Genomic DNA, 22,369 nt, shown 5'->3' with positions numbered 1-22,369 from the left:
AGAATTTGTGTAGGAACCCAACAGTGCAGTGGATCTGGCATCAAAATAATCTCTCTCTCTGCAGGTCCGCAACAGTGATCCAAGTGATCTAAGCAAAGAGAGAGTTGTTCAGTTGTTAGATGACTTCAAAATTTCAGGAGTGAATGGTTCCCGTATCCTTTTGTGGAATAAAAGCCAAGAATTGCAGAAAGATGGGAGTTGCTTGGGCAGCTGCCCTGCTTTGGCAAGCAATGCCCAGACATCCCTTTCTCTGCCCAAGGAAACCTACTGTAGAAGGATCTGCCTCCAAACTTCCTGCTGAGCTCAGATCCAGAGGGATGATTCAGTCTGCTGTAATTTGTGTCAGCACTGCTTGGTTGTGCTTTTAATGTTCTGCCACCAATTTGTGAATCAGGACTGAGTGGCTGTGTCAGAGGTACCTTCGAGGTAGGAGAGCCCATCTATCTCAACCCCTCAATTTTGCAAGCACTGTTAATAACCTGTTATTTCAGTAAAGCAGTACAGCATGTTAAAATCAGTAGCTGAAAATAGCAAATGAGCTGTCTATAACTTAAAAATAAGCTTGGTTTCTAGTTATGGAAATATCTTATTTTGTAATTTATCAGCATTGTTAGGATGTTTGTGGTGTATTGCTTTGACAGTGGTTCTGGGAGCAGCCTTCTCATGGGCAGTGATTTGTAGCAAGTGGTGATAATGGATCCTCAGAATTTGAAAGTTGGAATTTTTGTGCATTGTTAACACTTCGAGATAAGTTAAATTTTATTTCAGTGAGAATTGCTGGGCTGCTTGAGAGAATTGAGCTGTGGATTATAAATGGCAGATCCATAATGCATTTTCTCTAACTTTTTTTGAGTAAATGTTGATTGAGCTTATGTTTCTTCCACTCTTGTGAAATGTGTGCTTTCTGCCAGTGCAGATGAAAAGCAGCCTAACAAACTCATAGAAGTTTGGCTTCTAAAACAAGGGCACTGTACTGAATATGTCGCTGGAGTGATTGTAACTGTTGAGATCTTAGAGCTAAAAAGCAGATCATATAAATATAGTTGAAATCCAGGCTTGTCAAAAGTTTGTTTTGCTGGTTAAGAGGCAAAGGAGGGCGAAGAAAGTGACTTTATTGTTCTGAAGATTACTTATGAAATGGAAATTTTGTTATCTTTTCAGGTAATGCTGGTACAGAGGGATCTGGCATCGAGTTTTGCCTGGGGCAGAAGCGTAGGCTGTTCCAAAACATACAGTAAATACTAATGTTCATTTGTGCAACTACCTTCCACTCAAAGCAGGAGATTGCTGCAGTGGGGACCTTTGTGCAGCTCCATCCCTCTGTATTTTATTTTAGATAATGGCACTGTTGTGTAGGATAGAATTATGCTCTTGAGAAAGGCAGCTTTTCCAAGCTGTGTCAGAAGGATGAGGATTCTTTTACAGAAAGTGCCCAACTGGTATGGATTTATTTTGATCCTCAGTCCTGGGAATTGGGGCTCCTTGGGTCTGGGTGTCCAGGTTTTTCCTTGATTCAGTTCCAGATATTTGTATGGTGTTTGAAGTCCTGGGGCATCATCTCCTGAAATGGATCATCAAGTCAAATTATCAGGGTCTTCCACTCCCTTGTGTCAAAAAAATCATCAAACAGGTAAGTTCCAGCTCTGACTGCATTCTTCCCCTTGACCCAGTTAAAACTCTTTCACTGATCTTCCTCAGATCCAAGGAAACAAAAGTTAAAAATCCAAGGTATCTCCTTCATGCAACAAAATATTCTTGAGTTAGTACTTCCTTTCTCTACTGCAAGCACCTTCAGCTGCAGATAAACTGTGATGGTTTTTGCTTTTAACCTCCACTTATGAGGAATGACTGAGGTAAGAAAAGTATTTTTTAAAGCTGTCACAGTAAGCATGATGCTTAATGAAGAGCAAGAGAAACTGGTTCTCCTTACTGGGTGGTTGCCTAAGAAGAAACACCTTTCTGCATGGGAGGTGCAGGGGAGGAGGAAGGTGTGATTTTATTGTAGAGTATTAAAATAACATTTTCACCTGTGGAAAGTCAAGTTATGAGGGTAAATAGAGTATTTCTAAATGGAAGCCAAAATCTGATGCAAATCTCTTCCTTTGTGGAACTGAGCAGTAATCACTGATCACACTGATCCCTTTTTTTGTGGAACTGGGTAGTAACCACTGATCACATCAGCTCTAACCTGGAGTATTCTCAAACACACAAACCCTTTCAGCTTCACTGGCCATCCTAGGCACTTTTGCATTTTCACTTTGCTCTCAATTAAATTGGCTAATGGTTGACTTCCTTCTCCCTTCCTGCAGGTTCTTCAGGGTCTGGATTACTTGCATACAAAGTGTCGAATCATCCACACAGACATAAAGCCTGAGAACATCCTGCTGTGTGTGAATGACCAGTACATTCGCAGGCTGGCTGCAGAGGCAACAGAGTGGCAGAGGTCTGGGGCTCCCCCACCATCTGGCTCTGCAGGTGATTTAGTTTTTTTCTTTTTTTTTTCCTCCCCCTGAAAATTGATGCTTTTTCTCCCACATACCCCCAAATCATCACTAAGGAAAACTTCCTGAGTGTACAGTGGAACAATAATGCAAGTAACCTTTGAAAATGAGTGTAAGTGGGAAATTAGTCATAAATTGTGACTGAGATGGCAGGGAAGGCAGTTTGTGTCAGAAAACGAGAGGGAGAATAAATGCACACTGGAGCCAGCTTTTAACAACAGCTAGTCTTGCACTGGTAAAGTCAGTCTTATGTAGCACAACGTTGATGCATTCAATATAGAACTGGTGTAAAAATGTGCAAAGTTCTCACATTTCCTTCAAAAGTTTATTACCTTTCATTGCACGATGCCGGAAATGCATTTGATGAGTTTCCACAAGGTGAGTTACCTGTTGTCAGTTTGCAGAAGTCTGGAAAACCATAACAGAAACATGCATTGACATGCAAGCATCCCTAAAGATCTGAGGGCAAATTCTCTTCTGTTCCCTGTGTTCCTCTTCAGAACATCCATCTGTAGCTGTGTGTACTTTTCAAGAACCACTGCAGTGTGTATTGGAAGGCTCTGTCAGTCATCATCTTACAACACTAGCATTGAGCTGAACTGATCACAGCATATCTTAGCTTAAGGAAGCTCCCTGAAGTTTGGTATTTTAATGCTTTGATTTGCATTTTCATTTGGGTAGGATGCATAACACATGCAGTAAATGAAGCTACGTGACAAGAAGTTTAAGTCTTTGATATCAATCAAGCAAGACTCCTGTCTGAAACTTGAATTATGCCTTTGCTCATTTAATGTTTTTATCTTTTTTTTTATTGTTGTGTTTCTGTAGAGAAATGATCCTTCAAAATCACCTTTGCTGATATCATTAAAATGTTATCAAACCCCATAGGAAAAATGTACCTTAACATCAGAATGCAGTTGCAGTTTTTGAGTATAGCCATACTGATTTACTGATCTTCCTTTTCCTTTCAGTGAGCACTGCACCACAACCAAAACCAGTAAGTGTGATAGCTTTCATCTGTAAGTATGTATCTACTGATAGAATCTTCTGCATTGTTTCGTAGTCCAGTCAGCATTAAGAGAAAGCAATCTCATATCAGAAGGAAAAAGTATAATTTGTGTTTGGGATAGGCATCAGCTTCAGTGCTATCTTGTACTTGTAAATGATATTAGCTCATTTATCACCAGAACAAGGAGTTCTTGTGGTGATCTCAAGGTCTGTTGGGAATGTGACTGTTCTGTGGAGTCTGAGATCTCCCTCACTTGGAGAATAATGTAGGTTTTTCAGGTCAGGGCAAAAATGCACTGATAAGAACCATAGACAAGTGGTTCAAAACCCAGAATAGCTACTTTTTATCTGGGAGAGGAGCTGTCTCCAGCATTTTCATCACAGACTGCTTCCTCAGCTCTAACAGAAATTAAACCTTGGTGCATTTTAAATTTGTTGAAGTATAAAATGTTAAGTCCAATTTCTCGGCTTGCTTCTATGTAGGCTGACAAAATGTCAAAGAATAAGAAAAAGAAGTTGAAAAAGAAGCAGAAAAGACAGGCTGAGTTGTTGGAGAAGCGAATGCAAGAGATAGAGGAAATGGAGAAGGAAGCAAACCCTGGGCAGACACAGCCTGAAGAGGAGGAAGAAGCTCAGACCCCTCTGCAAATGCTCATAAAAGTCAGTCCACCAGAGGAAAATGTCAGCAAAAAGCCAGGTATGGACCTAAAGCATTGCCAGCATGGATGGACAGCGATGCCCATTTCCTCGTGGGGATGAGGAGGGAGTACCTTTAGCTGTGGTCATTTCACCTGTTTGCAGTGGGTTCTGTCCTTGTGATGAGGCTGGGAAATCTCTTACAAACCGAGTGAGTACGTGCAGAGTACTCTCTATCTCTCAGGATGCCCTTGAACATCTTCCAGCTATTTATTAAGACGTATTCTGCTACATTCTCATTTTCCCCTCTTGCAGCACAAGCCCTTGGACAGGAGCAATCTAATCTCATGGAAAGCATTGTGGAAAAACGTGCAAGAGAAATCAACTGCAATGGAGTGATCCCAGTGACGGACTTGACAGACTCTGGGAATGAAGGGTCTGTGCAACTCGAGGATGACCTCCACAATGCCAATGACTGTGGCAATCAGCCTCACACACAGAAGACTGAGAACTTGCACAGCTGTAATTACAGTCAGCACAACAGTGACTCAGAGAAGAGGCCTCAAGAAGCAATGTCGGACTCGTTTGTGCCCTTGGCCCCAGAGGATTCCATGGTGTGCCAGCCCACATCCAACCAAGAGCAAGCATTTGGTGAGCAGAGGATCAACAATTTTCAGGAAAGCATCAGGACAGAGATCCCTTCAGAGGATGAGAATGAGAATAACAGCCCAACAGACAACAAAGGTATAAGAGGAACCTTGTAAGAAAGGGCTCCTTGATGTGGGAGATTTCTTTACAGAACTTTATCATATGAATTGAAATGTGCATTTTGTAGGCTTAAGTGATCAGAACCACCTGTTTGAGAGTTTTCCTGCCAGAGTAATTAACCTGACAATCATACTCCAAGATGTTTGCTGTTTGTAGGTGCCAATTGTGTTTGTGCCTCAGTTTTGACTTTTGAGTGTGTAAATATTCCTACTTTTTAAAAACACCTATACCTTTGATTTTCAGTAGAGGAACATTCCTTTGAATCAGGTGCTGCTTATGTGATTTTCACTAAGGCTACAGATTGTTACTTGCTGTTAAATTAAGGGATAGGTATGTTCAGTGTGTTCTGACAGTTTGGTTTTTAATATGGAGCAAAGGTAACTTCTCTCCCTTACTCAAGATGGGTAAATATTTTCCCAGAAAATGCAGCTTGAAACAAAGCTTATACAGTGTAGGGAAAGAAACCCAACTTCTTTAATGTTTTTATTTAAGTATGATTTTCTTCCGATTGGAAAACAATGTGTCTTGTAGGCTTAGGAGAAAATAAGACATGAAATAGTGTACAGCAATTAAAACACACTCCTGGTGTGTATGTGTGAAAAATATTAATTGGTAAAACTGCCCATTTTTGCATCTTTGTGTCCATGCCAGGTGATAGATATCTGCTTGGAGAAGGAGGGAAAAACTACCATTTGTACTTACTGAAAAAAAGTAGTCAATATTTTCTTGCAAGAGTACCACTAGGGGAGTTATATGGATGAAAACTAACAAGAGAAATTCAGATTTTGGAACTTGAACTGCACTTTGCTGGATGCCTCTGCTGTTAGTGACATCCTTTGCTTCTCACACCCCTCTACCAAATTTACAGCTTCAAACTTCCAAATTTGAGGTTTAGAGGTACAGCTAGGTGTCATTTAGTGACATAATACTTCTGCTCTCCATCGTGTAATTCAATTTTCCCAATATATCCTTCAGCTCTTGTAATTGTGTTGCAGCAGTGAGTGATAGGTATGTCAGAAAGATGCTGTACCATGGGGACTCTTCCTTCAAAGATTTAGGAGGGCTTAAGTGGGGTTGTGAGACTTGTTTTGTGTCTGGCAATGCCCTTATTTCAACAGGTTTTTTTTTTTTAAATATAGACAGGCTGTGCAAAAAATGCTGGGAAATAGTCACTATTGTATATCCTCATTTATCCTTCTGCTTAGTGACACCAGTTGGGTCTTAATGACATTGTTGATAGTGGAGAGTGATGCTCATTTTTATACCCAAGCATCAAGGAGGGAACAGTTCTGATCCATCAGAAAAACTTCCTGGCTGGGGAGAGGTTGGTAGGATTTGGGTGACAGATGGTGACACTGCCTATGTAGCTTTAATCAGCTGTTGTACACATTGCCTCTAGGAAAATCAGCTGCTGGGAATTTCCTTCTTAATCCTCTTGAGCCCAAGAATGCAGATAAGCTCAAAGTGAAGATAGCTGACCTAGGAAATGCCTGCTGGGTGGTAAGTTTAGTCTTTTCACATTGACTTTTTAAAGCTGCAGATTCAGTCAGTTTGCCAAGATGGAAATGGCAAGACCTGGCTGTGGAAGCAGTGACAGTTTCAAACTATGACAGGGGAAGAACGAGGGGGAAGCAAGGACACAAGGAAAGAAGTGGTCCTCTAAAAACAAGATTTCAGCCCATGCTTTAGGTGCCTCACTGGCATTTGATTGCTTCTTATAGGGCTGTGAGCCTTGTCCCATACAGAGTGTAGAAATCTGCTGGTGGGAAACTGCTGGAGGAGTTTCTTGTCTCTTGCAGAGCTACAAAGTTGTAGACAATTGCTCTGATATGCTGGTTCTGTAGCTTGTCAGACCATTTCAGTGCATTCACAAGCACATGAAAGACATTCACACAATAAAACTCCCAAGTTTTATTCTTTGATGGTTGTGCTGTGCTGTTTTCAAATGTTTGACACATCAAATAGAAGAAATCTCTCTTTTTACTTGGCTTCTAAAATGGCAAATTACAACAGATTCAGATCTGTTGGGAGGGATGAGTCTCCTCAACTCAGAATTGCAGTCAGGCTTGCAGTGCCTGGCATGGTGATTTCTCACACTGGTGTTGCTTATCTGCTTTGAGCTGGACCATGGCCTGCCTGCCAGGACTGGGTAGGACATGCTGCATAATCTTCCTTCACTGTGTTTTTGTGGCTTGCTTTCCTCTAAATTGCTGGGCTGTTTCACTTGAGGAGTATTTCATGTAGAACATTTAAACAGCACTTACAGGAATATAAGGAAATAGTTAACGAGGATGTAAAATGCAGCTGAAATGTAATGATAATGAGCTTTGATCTAGTCTGCCTTCCAGGTTGTTGATTCTCTTCTAAGCAGTCTTGAGCTGTTTAGTAAAAGATCTCTTCTCTTTAGCACAAGCATTTCACTGAGGACATCCAGACGAGGCAGTACAGGTCCCTGGAGGTGTTGATAGGGTCAGGGTACAACACCCCTGCTGACATCTGGAGCACAGCCTGCATGGTGAGTTCTGCCAGCTGGGGTTCTTCCTCCTCTGTGCTCTGCCCTCTGAGCTGCTGAGGGACTGGCAAAAATCCCTTACAAGTGTTCAGTCAACTTCCAGACTTGCTGAATAATAGGTTTCCACACCAGAGTTGTTTTCTTTTAATTTATCTTTTTTTTTTCCACATGTGGCTTTCCTTTTGAAAGTTTTGTTGTCCAGCATCAGCAGATTTCAGATATGATTGTACTTTGCCATCAAGCTTTCTGGAAAAACAGGACAACCAGGCAATTCTGAACACAATGTCTTTTTATATTAAAAAAAAAAAAGCTGCATCTAGCACTGTTTCACAGGTGCCTTCAGTATAATTTCTAATTTTAATCATCCTCTGCAGGTTTGGAATCTATTTAGTTTGAGTAACACTGAGATGAGGCTGAAGCTGTTCCTGTCACAGCTGGCAAATGTAGAATATGACAATGAAAAAAAATCAGTCAAGCTACTTACTTCATGTGCCTCTTCAGTGTCTCCATTCTGTATTTTCTACAACTCAAAGCTTGGGTTTTATAATTTAAGCTTGGAAAATAGACATTTTGCTGTCTTGGAAAACAAGCTGGGATTTTGATGAACATGGTAAAAGAAAATGCAGTAGGGTCATATTTTTTCTGCAGAGCACGTGGCCAGAATTACACAGTGTGCCTGATTCAATTGTTTGGCACCAGTAGTTCATAAAGAAAACTGAGAATACAGAAGGTCAGGGGTAGTGTTCAGAGTACAAGTGAATACATAAAGGGTGAATGTGTTACAGAATTTAGGAGTGGTGAATTGAAATGAGTGCAGATGTTTTTCTCATTTAAAACGTGTTTTCATCTCTACAGACAGATGTTCAGAGATTAACTATTTGAAAAACATGGGAAAACTGGGGAGAGGGAAGAATCAAAAAAAAAACCCAAGCAAAACAAACTAAAAATGACCAACCCCAGAAACTATAGTTTGGACATGGTGTTATTTTTACAAAACTCTGAAAAGGAAGAGAAAAGGCTAAGCATGTGAAATACCTTAACTTCATGGTTAACTGGTGGTCCTGCCCCCAAAATTCATCCCAGGTGTGCCTATGATGTTTTTAATGCAGTTTTTAAAGCATTGCAAAGTCACTGCACATTTTAGGCTGTAATGGAGTATTTAAGATTATAGCTGTTCACTGTAGTTTTGCAGGTTATTCTTTCCCACTGCTTTCCTTCTGGCCCACAGAGATTTGCAGATTCAACCTGCAACACATCTTAGAGTGTTTTGAAGTGATTTAATGTGCTCATTTCTGTTTGTTTAGGCCTTTGAGTTGGCAACAGGGGACTATCTGTTCGAGCCTCACTCTGGGGAAGATTACTCACGAGATGAAGGTCTGCTTGTCTCAGTTCTTCCTTTTTTAAAGTGGGATTTGAAATCCAATGGCTGCCTCCTCAAAATGAGCCTTGTCTTACAAATCAGCAATGTAAAAGCTCCTTGCAAGATGCTTTACCCAAATGAGCAGCAACTGTACTCAAACCTCTGCAGTAAAACACTGCAATGAAGTCCATGCTCTTATTCTGGTGTTTTGCATTCCTCTTGCTGCTGGATTCTCTACCTTGTGTCTCAAACTGATTGTGCCTCAAATTGCCCATATTTGTTTTCCCCTTGCTCCTTGTCTTTGTTGTTGCTTAGTGGAATCTGATTTCAGGTGGGTCTCCAAAGTAATTTTTAAGGGATAGTGTCTTTATCCTTATATCCCAGAGCATGAAACTAGCATAGAGAGGTCTTGTATGTATTAATCTCATTGTCTTTTTGTTTTGTTTTGTTTTCTTATTTTTCACATGCAGATCATATTGCATTGATCATAGAACTTCTGGGAAAAATACCTCGTAAGCTCATTTTGGCAGGAAAATATTCCAAGGAGTTTTTCACCAAAAAAGGTAAAAGGAAACAAAGCAAATACCACTTTATCCCGTCATCCCTTGCCCCAAATACACAGGAGTGTCTTGCTGGAAATGCCAGTTAGTAATAGATGCCAGCAAAGATGGCATATTTAAGTCTTTGTTTTATGAAATGCTTTCAGTGAAACTGCAGCTAAATGTAAGGCATTCTTGTCTTACTCCTAAAAACATCCTACACCCTAGTGCTCAGCATCTTTGTGTAGATCAAATGCAGCAGGTAGAAAAACAGCACAGTAGATGTTTTGTCCAACTTGATGTGGTTTTATTTAGCTAGAGGAGGAGATTCACTTTTGAAGGCTTTTCTAGACAGCTTGACTCCATTTCTGGCATGCCAGGCACCTTGAATAGTACCTGGCATCATGAACCATGTTGTTCAGAGCTCAGAACATTGTCATAAAGTTCTGAGCACCCCAGAAATGTGTTGAATCAGAAAATTAGGTTTTGACCTAGTTTAATAATTCTTGTTATAAATACAAGCTCTTCTTTATTGTAATGTATTAGTTTCTCAAACAGTCCTCCATGCATTGCATGTATTCCAGAGTCAGTGGCACAGTTTATCTGTCATGTGAAGCAGCGTAATTTGTGATTTAATGAAGTTAATATTTGCTGATAGGGGATCTGAAATAGCAGGAGGTGAAAAAAGAACCCTTTGAGGAAGTACATTTCTATAAGAGGCTTCTAAAGCAGATAGAAAAGTGGGTTTAATATAATTGACCTCTCCCTTCGGTATGTCCCAGCACTTTGTATTCCCTTAGAACAGTCTCTGAGTTCACTCTGTCATGTTTGGCTGTTCAACCAATTTTACTGAGCTGCTCTGTTCCTATATCTTGCACTCAACCCATTTGCCTTGGATTTTCAGGTGATCTGAAGCACATCACCAAATTGAAGCCCTGGGGCCTTTTTGAAGTGTTGGTGGAAAAATACGAGTGGTCCCAAGATGAGGCAGCTGCATTCACAGACTTCTTACTCCCTATGCTGGAGCTGATCCCAGAGAAAAGAGCTACAGCAGCAGAGTGTCTCAGGCACCCCTGGCTTAACTCCTAGAAGCTTCCAAGCAATGCCACAACGTTATACTCTGGTTTACAGCATAGCCTACACACCCAGCTGCCCTTTCCCAGATCTATTTTTCTCCTTGTTCACTTTCAGTGTGGAGTTCCTCCTTCAAGGCTTCCGAGATTTTAGATAAATCTAACCTGTTCTGCTGAGTTTGTTTGTGTGACTTAATGGGGACTCTGCTCAGCCAGTGGGCATCATCTGTGTTTTTGCCTTGATGGGGCTTCACCAAAGACTAATTGACTAGAATAAGAGATTTTTCCTCAGTCTCCTCACTGTTAGGCACTATGTGTGACAGATGTGAGCTCACCCGTGCTTGGATAATCCCTTAGCTAAATTCCAGCTCTTCTTTCTTCCTGTGAAGATCTCACTGACTCAGGAGTCAATTTTCCCACTGATGATCCAGTAGCTACCATTGGAGTGAGAAGTCACAGTTGGCATCAAGGTGGTGCCAGATCCTTGTTAGAGCAAAGACCTTGAAATCCTCCATCACTCTAGGTGTCTACTGTATTCTTTGCTTTCCAGTCACAAACTTTTATTTAGTTCTAGCTGCTTTTGAAAGGCTTTTTAAACCTAGGTTTTAGTATCCTTTATTTCTTCCTCCAAAGTGCCCTGTCCATTTACTTTTTCTCCTTCCCTGTGCCCTTGATAGTCAGAATAGTTTCTGGACTTGGTGATGTTTTCTACTTCAATGCCTATGACTAAAAGGTGACAAGCAAAATAAGCAAAAGCTGGAACTGACTCAACGCACAACCCTCAGCAAACAGATGGGTGCACCCTCAGCCTGCAGAGAGAGCCTTATTGCAGGCAACTCTTAACATTATAGTGAGCCATAAGTTTTGGGGTTTTTTTTATCCCTTACTGGCATTTTTCTGCCTTGTGTGAGGTGGTATTCATGAGAGATTGGCTTTCACTGATAGAGTCTGCTCTGACTTGTCATTTTTGACCATTCACTTTTTTTTTTTCCCCAAGGGAAGGGTTGCAGTGCCTGTATTACAGCCATCTGCAGCCCTGGACTTTGAAAATCAACACTTGAAGTTCTAGTGTAAAGATTTCTTTTGATTTGCTTCAGGTGCCGGCCTTCAGAAATAACCTCCCAGGATGGGACTGCCTTTTATTTTCTGGGCCATTAGCACAAGAAGAGAGCTAGCAGAAGTGGAAGAGAACTGACTTTTTCACATAGATACTGGATTAGAAGCTGTTTCTAGAGTTACCCCGAATAAAAAGTGTTCTATAGGGTTTCTATGTAAACTTCTCAGAGGGGGTTTGGACATAATGGGTTAAATGAATTAATTTTAATTAAAAGTTAAATCACTGTGGCATTTGATAGTTCTATGATGGCTTCTTCTAGACTTGCCTATCCTGTTACAGATTCAGTGCATCCCACTCTTCTCTAAGCAAGATTTGGCAGCGTTGAGACTTCAGAGTCACTTCCTTACTCTGGACCAAACAGGATTTTGGATTTGTGGTGGCTTGCAGAGGATAGAAGTTGCTGGAGACCATGCAGATGCTATCCAAGACAATTTCCATTGCCAAAGCTGCCAAGACCACTGTTATGTGTCACTTCTGTGTGTGTGTTCGTAAGGATCATTCACAAACCAGGTCATTTAATCCACTTGAACAGAGTTTCTCCAGTTCAGAGCCTGATCTGGCTTATTTATGCAAATCATGCTGCATGTTCCTTTAGTGGTAGATCAGGTTCTCTATGCATATAATAAGAGAAAGAAAGGCAGGTAACATACCAAAAAAATGTTTTAAACTGCTGAGTTAACCTTTTATTTTGGGGTTTTTTTTCCTTTCATCTGGCACTTTCCAGTTGTGGGTCACTTCTGTATCTGTTACAGGAGGACTGCAGACAGTACTGGGTTCCAGCTGACTGTGAAATACATTGGCAGGGCAAATGATTCCTGTGGTCTTGAAAGCTCACCTGGTCCTGCCTACTTGAGACTGGCTGATGAAGGAACATTTCCCAGAAGGGTCTGCACTGTTTGGCTGTTGACAGCTCCTGCCCATCCTTCCTTCCCTCTGCCAGCCCTGACTGGAGGGGGGTTTTTACCATGATAGCCAAAGCTAGAGCCAGCCTGTGAGCTGAAGATCTGCAGAAGCAGCTGCCATGGTTCAGTCTTGTGCTGTCTGCTCATTCACTTGGGTTTGTTCCATTTCCAAATTGCCGTGAAGTGCTCATGCTAAAGGATTTGTACTTGCTGTGTCAGTCTAAAACCTGAAGGAAAATACATTTTTATTCTTTCTACTTGGGTGCTTTGTCTTCTTTTTTTTTTTCTTCTCCTTTCTGAAAGCCTTGCAATAAACAGATTATTTAATAACTGAGCCCTAGTCTTCATACATTCCCCTTGTAATTCTGTTCTGAGTCAGGGGCTCAGGGATGGAATTTGCTTCATTAGTGAACACTCAGTTTTGATTTCCAGAATGAGGTAGGTAAAGATTTTGTTGCTGGTGTTGTGATCCATTTTAAAAAGGGGAGAAGAGTAAAACATAGGAAAACTCTGCTGGAATTATTACATTCTAAAACACATTTTACTTCAAGTCTGTCATATCTGCTGTCTTACCTAGCCAAGAGTCTCAAAACCTTTCCAAACACTTTTATTATAGGGAAGCACAGAACTGGAAGGTACTTGTTAGAGCTAAACTGAATTGAGTGCTGCAGGAACCAGCAATTTACAGGAAGTAGAGATGAAAATCATAATGCAGGATGATTTGGGGTTCTGCCCCCACAGGGGGTTTCTGGGGTCAGAGCTGCTTTGTCTTCTGCAGGAGTGTGCTGTGCCAAGGGCTGCCATGGATGAGTGTTGGATGGGATGTAGATGATGGCTAAATCAGATTAATTGGGTGGTGCAGGGAGTTGATGCTGACTGGCACTGATACAGCCCAGCATGTTGATTCCTGGCTTTGCTGTTTGGTTTTCTTTTTTCCCAGAAAAGTGCCCTTTTCCAGAGGTTGTGTTTGGTCATTGTTGTCCAGAGTGGGAAAATGATTCATGGCTCAGCTGAGAATTGGCCTGTGATGGTATTTTTCCAGTAAAAAGGCAGCCTGGGATATGGCAGAGGGTTTCCTCTGCCCTCAGGAGATTGAGCACAAAACCCAAAGCACTGATGTTCTGGTGGTGTTTTTTTGGTTTTTTTTTTTTAATTCATAAATAATTTCCTCAAAAGAAGGTGTACAAAGCCCCCAAAAAGCAGCAAGTTGCCATCCTTCCCCTCCTGTTTCTCTTCCTGATGGACTCAGAAACTCTTATGTCCATTTTGGGCTCTTCCCACCAAATAAGCTCCACAAGAGCTGTGAGCCAAGAGCAGCCCCATGGGTGAAGAAAACAGCTGTGGAAAATCCACAGAATTTGGTAAGTTTAAGCTTCCTAGAAGAGTCACTTCAAAGAAAAGGGCTGATGGAAGAAGAGCTCTGGATGTCCCTAGGAACAGAAAGAGTAAATCAGCTGTCAGGAAATGGAGTATGACTTCAAATTTTATGCTTGTTTTATTTTGCACTTGGCAAGGGTTTGTGCTTTCCCAGTTTTGGGAGGCAAAGCAGAGACTAATTTTTCTTTAACCACAAATAAAACCCATGTGACTCCAACACCAAAATCAGCTGTCAATCTTTTGGTAATCAGAATACAACAGTGACATCGTGGGTGCTGGGAACATTAAAAATCTTTGTGGGTTATCACTTACGTGGTGATCAGCTCTGTCAGTCATTTTCCTCTTCTGTAAAACAAAAAGAGAATTGCAGAGTAAGTGTGTAAAACTGAAAGGATGGGTGTGTTTTGCAGGTTTGTTTTTAAAAAGGAATATGTTTAAAACAAGATGAGGGGAAAGCCCCAGAGGCCTGGGAAAGGTAATCTGGGTGAATTTGGGCTCCTGCCTTGTTCTCCATCAATTTTGTGCCTGCTGCTGGCTCTCCATCCCTACAGAGCAGTGGGTGACTGGGGCAGGGATGATGCCACCCAAGCAACAGCAATTGATGCCTTGAGTTTTAGCTTTCATATTTCCAGATTGTGTACTGTATTAGTGTATAACTGTGCTTCATGTCAAGTGTTCCAAGTTCTCACAGCTCAGTCACACAAACCACTCCTTTTCTAACCCCAGAACCAAGGACACCGCTGCAGCTTCAGCCCCAAAAAGCGCAAACAGCAGAGAATTGAGGAGAGAATTTGGGAGGATGGGAATTCAGAGCTGGAGCTGGAATTGGACAATGAACCCCAATGTGGAAATGGACCAGAACATAAAAGTGTGGACTCGTGACCTGGTGTCTATCTTAGGTGGAGCCTCAGCTGGGCTCTTGTGCTGCCCAAGGTGAATCCTTTGAAGGCTATTTAATAAATCCCTGCTTTATTCCTTTAACTCTGTCTAGCCTCTGCTCCAGGGAGGCTCTCAAGGCATCACCCTTGGGGCTGAAATGCTGCTGCAGAAGCGTTCAGGAGCAATCGCACTGCGCTCACCTTTACTCTCCACTTTGAAATCCGAGGGGAGGAGGTTGTCCTGCCGGTTGCCCAGCACGAAGGCCAGGAAGGAGAGGATGAGGGCGTCGAGGATGCCGATGATGCACAGGATGTAAGCCCAGCGCACGGTGCAGGCTCCCAGGGTGTATTTGTCAGTTTTGTCCCCACACATTCTCCTCACCTCGCTCGAGTCCCAACCATCAGGGTAGATCAGGCAGCCAATCATCAGCCCTGTAGCTGCGGGGACAGGGGGACATTGGTGCTCCTGAGCTGATGATGATGATGATGCCTAAGATTTTTAGCTTTTTATGTTTTACATACATTCATATATTCATTTTGTAGATTGCTAGTAGTCTATTATGCTATTCTATATATATAGAATATATATTCTATATATAGAATTATTTATTCTATGCTATTCTATATATATAAAATACATATTTATATAGAATGCTATATTATATGCTATTCCATATATAGAATACATATTCTATGTATAGAATTCTATATGCTATTCTATTCTATAGATAAAGAATATATATTCTATATATAGAATTCTATATTCTATGCTATTCTATTCTATAGATAGAATACATATTCTATATATAGAATTCTATATTCTGTAGATATAGAATACATATTCTATATATAGAATTCTATATTCTATGCTATTCCATATATCCATATATAGAATACATATTCTGTATACAGAATTCTATATTCTATAGATATAGAATATATATTCTATATATAGAATTCTATATTCTATGCTATTCCATATATAGAATACATATTCTATATATAGAATTCTATATTCTATGCTATTCCATATATGCTATTCTAGTATTTTTTCCTATCTTTCTTCCCTACCTTTAGGAAAAATTAGCTAACCTTACAAACACATTCCTAAATGTTGTTTAGTCTTATTCCAAGAAGAGAACATTCTGTTTTCCAACCAGAATCTGGACCAGATGTAACAAAAGTGGGGCAAGAGAAACTCCTGGACTGCTTCCAGAGGGCCAGGAGCCCAGGAATTATTACCTAGCCAACTAACTTTTTATTTGGACAGTGTACCAATAAGTGTAGTATTAAGCAATAAAAAGTATTTGGATAAGTCTACTAATCTACTAACCTTATAAAATTGTGGAATTACTGTACACCACATGTACTTTTTGCCATGTTGTTCACCTCAAAGCTTTCAACTAAAGGTTTGCTTTTATATTTGCTCCAATTGGAAAGATGTATTCTATTTTCCAGGCATCAATACTGAAGTGGAGAGAGCTGGAGGAGCAAACACCATTCTACAAACACATCAGGTACTATAGACTTGTCCCTTGAAAGGTGCTGTGGTTATTCATCCCCGTGGGCTCTGCTCTGCTCCACAGGGAGGAGCAGGATCCTGCTGTGCTGCCTTCCCACAAGTCAAGGACTTGCTGCACCAGCATCTCCTGTCTCAGCGTTGCCCAGGCAACATCTCTGCTCCCTCTGCACAGAGCCCTGGCCGTGTCACTCCAAGGAAACATCTCCAAACAAACCTGCAATGGCTTTAGTCTGTGTGAGATGGAGACCCTGGCCTAGTGCCTTGCAGCTGATTCCAGCTTAGGTTTGCTAAGGTAGAGCTGCTGTCAGCAGCAGCTTTGCAGGCAGATTAATTCTGCTTGTTCAGCTGTGGTGGCTCCAGCAGCAGCTCCTCCTGTGCCTGCTCTCAGAGCTCACACAAACCTTGACAGCTGCTCCAGCCTGGCCACAGGGTCCCCAGCACCTCACCTTTGGAGCTTTGCCATGGCAGCTGCACCATCCCCAGTGCCAGCAGGTTGCTGAAGGGCAGCTCATGCCCCAAAATCTCAGAAGTGCCTTTTTCCCCCTCTCAGAGAAATTGTATTTACTGGACAAGAACAATGACCAGGCTTGGGATGAGTTCATATGCAAGGTTTGGGACATGATTGACAAAAACCCTTCACATGCTCCACTCTTACGTTGGAAGTAACTGGTGCAGACGTGAGGCAGTCCCCAGCTCCTCTCACACAAGAAACAACCCTTGTAGTGGACAAGCAGATGTTTCTGCCTGCCCCTCGTGCACATCTGCAGCCCTCTTAAATGCACCACACCAGTGCCCCTTTTCTGCCACCAGGTGCTCAGTAAGCCAGAACCCCCTTCTGGGGCAGTGGCCTTGTCCTTTGCCAATGTTTTCTTTTTCCTTGGCTTGGGGACAAGCCAGCAGCAAGGTGAGCAGACAGCTTCCTTGATCTGCAGAGAGGATTTGTCTTCATGGAAAAGCAGTTGGTTAAGTACATACAGAATAAATCTTCCCTGTACCTAACAGAGAAATGGGGGAAGTGGGAAATAAATAATTTCTGTGAAGTTGTGCCCTGCTGCAGAGCAGAGGCCAGGAAATAGATCCTCTCTCAGCCTGCCCACTTTTTAAAATAATTCCTAAAACGCAGCAGTACCTGCCCACCTGGCCAGAACTGCCTGTGACAATTTTCTCTTCCTCCATTCAGAACAACAACAACAACAAAAACTAACGTAAAAACCCCAACTACCACAGCAAAGCCCTTCTGTGCTCCTACTCCCCAGGAGGCTGAGCTGTCCCAAGCTTCTTATCTAAATCTTTGCTTGAGCTCGATTCTTTAGCTGGGAACTGAAGAAACCCCCGCCGCCTCCTCCCTGCCACGGGGTGTCAGCTGTGCCAGGGTTCACATTCATGATTCAGGAGCTGGGTTGGGTTTCAGCTGAGGCTCGGATCAGACACAGGAGCTGGGTTACCAGGTGTCTCAAGTGCCTTGGGGGAGAGATGGGAAAGGCTTGAGAACCACAGGAACGAGCAGCAAAGTGAGAAAATGCGAGTGATGGTACCAAATCAGTCAGTCAGTCCCCTCCTCGTGTTTCATCTTCCTCGTGTATTATTCCCTGAGCTCAGGGAGTTACTACAATGACCCAGCAAACGTCATCACTGTCTCCTGCTTCATTCCTGCACGGTCGCACGCACAGGAGTGAGCTCTGTGCTCTGGGGGGGTTCTTTGGTGCTCTCGACCTGATCCTCCGAAGCCTCTCCCTGCTGCTGAGCAGGAGCAGTGGCGCTGGGAGAAGCTCCCCCAGGAAAAGGGGGGGCACAAGGTTTGGCAGCAGCGCCCGGGGAAGCATCACCCGACACGCGGCGAGTCTGCTTTGTCTCAGCTGCTCTGGAAGGAGTTTTTTAGTAAAAGGTCCCCAGGGTAACCAGCAAGGGTGAGCAAATGGCATGGAGGTGACACATTAAGGGGTCTCTTAACCGGCCGAACCCCCGCCCCCCATCCCCAGCAGACTCGAGGGCAGAAAGGGAAAAGGGTCGGCCCGTGGGCAGCCCCCGCTCCCCGTGCATCTCCCCAGCCCTGCTCACCCGCCGCCAGCTGCATCCAGGCACAGACTTTGTAGACAGTGGCTGCGTTGCAGAAGAAGAAGAGGCTGAAGCAGAGGATGGTGCCGATGATGAGGAAGGTGGAGACGCCTACGAAGAACATGGCAGTTTTGAAGGCACTGGAGGGGATGGTGCCGAAGTCCAGGGGGCTGCCCTTGCAGATGAGCTCTCCGGTGAGCGCGTTGCCGATGCAGTAGGAGAAGAGGCCGAAGTAGCCGGCCTGAGGCGTGTCGATGCTGTCGCCGATCCAGTAGGGCTGGATGAAGGTCACCACCATCAGGATGGAGAAGCAGAGCGTGAAGAGGGCCCAGAGCACCCCCATGGCCCGCGCATTCCGCACATAGTTGGTGTGGTAGATCCGGGCCGCCTCCTGCGCCGGCAGCAGCTTGGACATGGCGGGGGCAGCGACCCCGGCCCCGCCCGGTGGCAGCGGGAGGCTCCGGCAGCGGCGGGACCGCCCCGGGGGCCGGCGGCGAGACCTCCTCCCACCCCCGCCGCGCCGGGGGGGACTCGGGAGGAGCCGGAGCGACCCCGCTCCCGCAGGGGGAAGCGGGCGGTGCCTTTCGGGATGCGCTCCCGGGATGCTCCCTGAAGGAGCCCCGAGGATGTGCCCTGTGTGACTGGGATGCTCTGTCGGGATGCATCCTTCGCCTCCTCCGTGTGCCCTAAGACGCACCCTGGGATAACGCAAATATCCCCATGGTCTGTCCTGGGATGCACCTTGTGGCCCTGGGATGTGCCCCAGAGTGCCTCTGTGCCCTGCAGTGCGCTCAGGGGTGCACCCTGTCCCCCCTGTTCCCCAGAGTGCCTCTGTCCCCCCCTGTGACCCCAGTAACGCCCTGGGCTTTGCCACACGCACCCAGGAGTGTGTCAGGATGTGCCTGGGTTGCATCGTGCACCCCTGGGTGTGTCCCAGGATGTGCCACATGCCATGGGATGTGTGTTGGGATGAGACCCAGGATGTGTGTTGACCCCTAGCGTGTGCCCCAGAATGTGCCAGGGGCTGTGCCATGACCCCCAGAATCTCACTGGACTCTGCTATGTGCCCTGTGATGTGTCCCAAATTCTGTGTCCCCTCAGCTGCTCCCCTCTGATCTCCCAGCTCGTGTCACCAGGGTCTTCCCACACTGTTAGGGAGCACAAAGGCTGCTGCATCATTGGGGTGGGGGCTGCAGGCAGTGAGGGAACATCCCCACAACTCCACTGCAGAAAGGGAAATGGTTCATGCTGCCAGCAGGACACCCCGGGTTGTCAGCCAGTACCTGGGCAGGGCCAGGTCTCTGCCCAAGCACCATGTCCTGCTGCCAGAGGAGCATGGGTAGCCCCAGAGGGCTGCAGACACTTGTGGCCACCTTGGGACCTCTCTCCAGGAGCCACATCTGCGCTGCACCCTGAGTGACCACACAGGTTCAGCTCCTGTCGTGGGGACCAGTGCCACGTGCCAGTGTGACTGTCACCCTGCAGCCAGTGCCAGCCTCAGCAACATTCCTGTGGCTGTCAAAGGCCAGGGCTATGTGGCCATTAATCATGGACAAAAGCTGTGCTGTTCCCAGGGCTGCTTTCCTTTCATCAGCCACCCCAAACACTGAAACACAGAGCAAATATTTGACAGGGCAGGCTGAAGTGCTGGCACTTGGGCTGGGGACCTTGGTGGGCTCTGGATTCTTGCAGGGGACTGTGTTATCCTGCACAATATGAACTTTCTCCAGAGGGTTTCTTGGTGTCTATGATTCCATTTGAGAGATGGAGGATCTGGTGGCAAAGCTCCTGTCGTGGCCACCAGTCCTCACTTGGCTCATAAACCATCAGCAGCACCCAGCACGGAGGGTATTCCAGAGAACTCCAGCTCTACAGGGGGAAGCAGAGGAGGAAGGACTAGAAGCACAGAAGTGCTATTATTTTGTGTTCTTTTTGGCCAAAGGAGCTATTTAAAGGGCAGGTTGACATCACCAGTGCAGGACAGTCACCTGGGAACAGAACCTGGTAGCCCTGGCTGCCCAGGCATCGCTGTTTCCTTGCCCTGGGCAGTGCAGCAGTGCCCCAGTGCCATGAGCTGAGGTGTGATAGGGACAGCCCTGTCAGCTGATGGAGTCAACAGCTATAAAACACCTGCTGGCCCCGTGGCAGAGCCACAGACAAGCTGCCATGGCCAACATGCTGCCTGCCTGCCTGCTCCTGGCCCTGCTGCTCCTGGCCCCAGCCCTGGCGACACAGCAGGAGCGAGGGCTCATCTTCAACTTGGTAAGAGAAGCCCAACCCCATCCTTGGCACAAGATGTTCTCACTGCTGCAACAGACATGCATGGGGGGTTGGAGGTGTCTGCTGGGTTTTCTGGTGTTGTGGGGAAACTTGGAGCCTGGGAAATCAGCTCAGTAAAGGGACAGGAACACAGAAAGTGGATCAGACTGAAGCTCTCAGCTGCCTAAGCCAGCCAGGATCCCCATCCTGGATGGTTCACAGGGGCTGGGGAGGGGAAATGCTTTCCCTGTGGTGTCTCAGCCCTACTCCTGTGAGTCCAGCAAAAACCACTTTGGCGGGTGGTATTTTGGGCCAGACTGAGAAAATGCTGCAGACTGGGAGGTTGGGCCATGGGGGCAGTGGTTCTGAGCCTCAGCCAAAAGGCAGAGTTCGTGTTCAGCACCCACCCAACCTCCTTGGGCTCACAGCTAGGGTGAGATTAAAGGGAAACAAAGAGGGACCTGGTGCTCAGGCCCTGCCTTGTGCTGCAGGAGATCGGGGAGCTGTGCCTGCAGAGTGCCCAGTGCAAGAGTGGCTGCTGCCACAGGGTCAATGGCCTCAGCCTGGCCCGATGTGCTTCAAAGGCAGCTGAGTTCCAGGAGTGCTCCCCAAAGGTAGGTGCTCCCTGCTCCCAGGGCTGGGCAGGGATGGGGCATGTCCCCCACACTGCACAGAGTCCTTGTTCCCTGCAGAGCATCTATGGGGTCTATTACAAGTGTCCCTGCGAGAGTGGCTTGACCTGTGATGTCGATAAAACCATTGTGGGCTCCATCACCAACAGCGACTTCGGTGTCTGCAAGGACCCCCAGGACTCCTACAGGCGGCGGTGAAAAAGAGCTCCCCTGTGCTGCCCCTGCCACCTGGTTTTTGCCCCCTCCAGGGATTCCTGGGTCTGGCTGTGGGACAAACTGAGTAAAGAATAGCTTCTGCCAAGATACAAGGTGGTGTTTTCACTCAGCCCAACCCCCTGGCCCCAGGACAGGGACAGCAGGACCAGAAGCTCCTGGAGAAAAGCCACAGGGACGTGATGGCTCTATCTGTATGTGTGTGCAATCATACAATAATCTGGGCTAGGCAGCAGCAAGCCATGGGCTGAACTCTGCTCTAGGGGAGTTTTAAAAAGGGGATGCAGGTCAGGGGAAGATGCAGCAGCCCCAGGATCTGAGGGAGCCACTTGAGTTTTGCTTGCCTTGGTTTATTTCCTGCTGTGGCTGCTCTGGTTGGAAACATTCCATAGAAAAAGGTTTGTTGACAGAGAAGAGGGACTTGCAGGTGCTGTTGAAGCTGTGGGAGCTCAGGGTGCTTGGTGGTTGTGTCCACCTCTGTATCACCACTCTGCAGGCTCTGGATGACAAGAGCTGGACCTCCTCCTCAGAGAAGGCAGATGTGGCTCAGCCAAGTGGAAGCCCCCCCCTGGAAAGGAGCCTGTGCAGCAGCAGCAGCTCTGTGTGTCACGGGAGCTCCTTGTGCAGCACCTCCACCAGCATCTTGTAGAGCGCTGCTCAGGCTGCAGGATGTGCAGAAGTTTGGGAGTTTGGGATGCATCTGGTGAGTGATGGTGCTGAAGCAGTCCCAGCTCTCAGCAATGTCCCAGTCCCTTCAGCCCTGCCCTGGCAGAGCTGTGCCCTGGGCAGGGTGGGCTGCAGGGTGTGATGCCCAGCATTTTGGGCATGGCGGGGGGAAGCACAGATGTACCACAGCAAGGTGAGGAAGAGGAGGCACCTGTCCAGCAGAGCTGTGGAAGAAGTGGGAGATGAGGGAATTGTCAGAGAGGCTGTTCTTGGCTTCTCCAATGCAGACCTCACCCCATGTTTTTCTATCCCTGGGGCAGAGCAAGAACCAGGCACCCACAGCACCACTCC

General features: G+C 45.4%; 3 protein-coding genes across 3 annotated transcripts in view; 2 read left to right on the top strand and 1 right to left on the bottom strand.

The window, feature by feature from the left end:
* The window catches only part of SRPK1 (SRSF protein kinase 1), a 28,260-nt gene extending 15,583 nt beyond the window's left edge, over window positions 1-12,677 (top strand). Inside the window, exons 6-16 of the mRNA XM_062509820.1 lie at window positions 65-152; window positions 1,524-1,630; window positions 2,310-2,475; window positions 3,473-3,498; window positions 3,993-4,206; window positions 4,461-4,889; window positions 6,313-6,413; window positions 7,321-7,428; window positions 8,730-8,799; window positions 9,256-9,348; window positions 10,229-12,677. Coding sequence (XP_062365804.1) covers window positions 65-152; window positions 1,524-1,630; window positions 2,310-2,475; window positions 3,473-3,498; window positions 3,993-4,206; window positions 4,461-4,889; window positions 6,313-6,413; window positions 7,321-7,428; window positions 8,730-8,799; window positions 9,256-9,348; window positions 10,229-10,413 — 1,587 coding nt within the window. The 3' untranslated portion in view covers window positions 10,414-12,677. The remainder of the gene's footprint in view (window positions 1-64; window positions 153-1,523; window positions 1,631-2,309; window positions 2,476-3,472; window positions 3,499-3,992; window positions 4,207-4,460; window positions 4,890-6,312; window positions 6,414-7,320; window positions 7,429-8,729; window positions 8,800-9,255; window positions 9,349-10,228) is intronic.
* A 1,124-nt stretch (window positions 12,678-13,801) lies between these two features.
* LHFPL5 (LHFPL tetraspan subfamily member 5) lies at window positions 13,802-18,663 on the bottom strand. Its single transcript, XM_062509354.1, has 4 exons — window positions 18,252-18,663; window positions 14,817-15,109; window positions 14,106-14,138; window positions 13,802-13,846 (listed from the first exon to the last, which is right to left on the bottom strand). Exons 1-4 carry the CDS (start codon window positions 18,661-18,663, stop codon window positions 13,802-13,804), a joined length of 783 nt encoding a protein of 260 aa, XP_062365338.1.
* Window positions 18,664-20,414: 1,751 nt separating this feature from the next.
* Window positions 20,415-21,337, top strand: CLPS (colipase). The gene is made up of 3 exons (XM_062509847.1): window positions 20,415-20,510; window positions 20,999-21,121; window positions 21,200-21,337. Exons 1-3 carry the CDS (start codon window positions 20,415-20,417, stop codon window positions 21,335-21,337), a joined length of 357 nt encoding a protein of 118 aa, XP_062365831.1.
* The last annotated feature ends 1,032 nt before the right edge of the window (window positions 21,338-22,369 follow it).

The sequence above is a fragment of the Cinclus cinclus genome, chromosome 27 (genome assembly GCF_963662255.1).
Source record: "Cinclus cinclus chromosome 27, bCinCin1.1, whole genome shotgun sequence".
Taxonomy (NCBI): domain Eukaryota; kingdom Metazoa; phylum Chordata; class Aves; order Passeriformes; family Cinclidae; genus Cinclus; species Cinclus cinclus.
The sequence above is the reverse complement of the archived record's forward strand: the minus strand, read 5'-3'. Positions and strand labels throughout refer to the sequence as shown.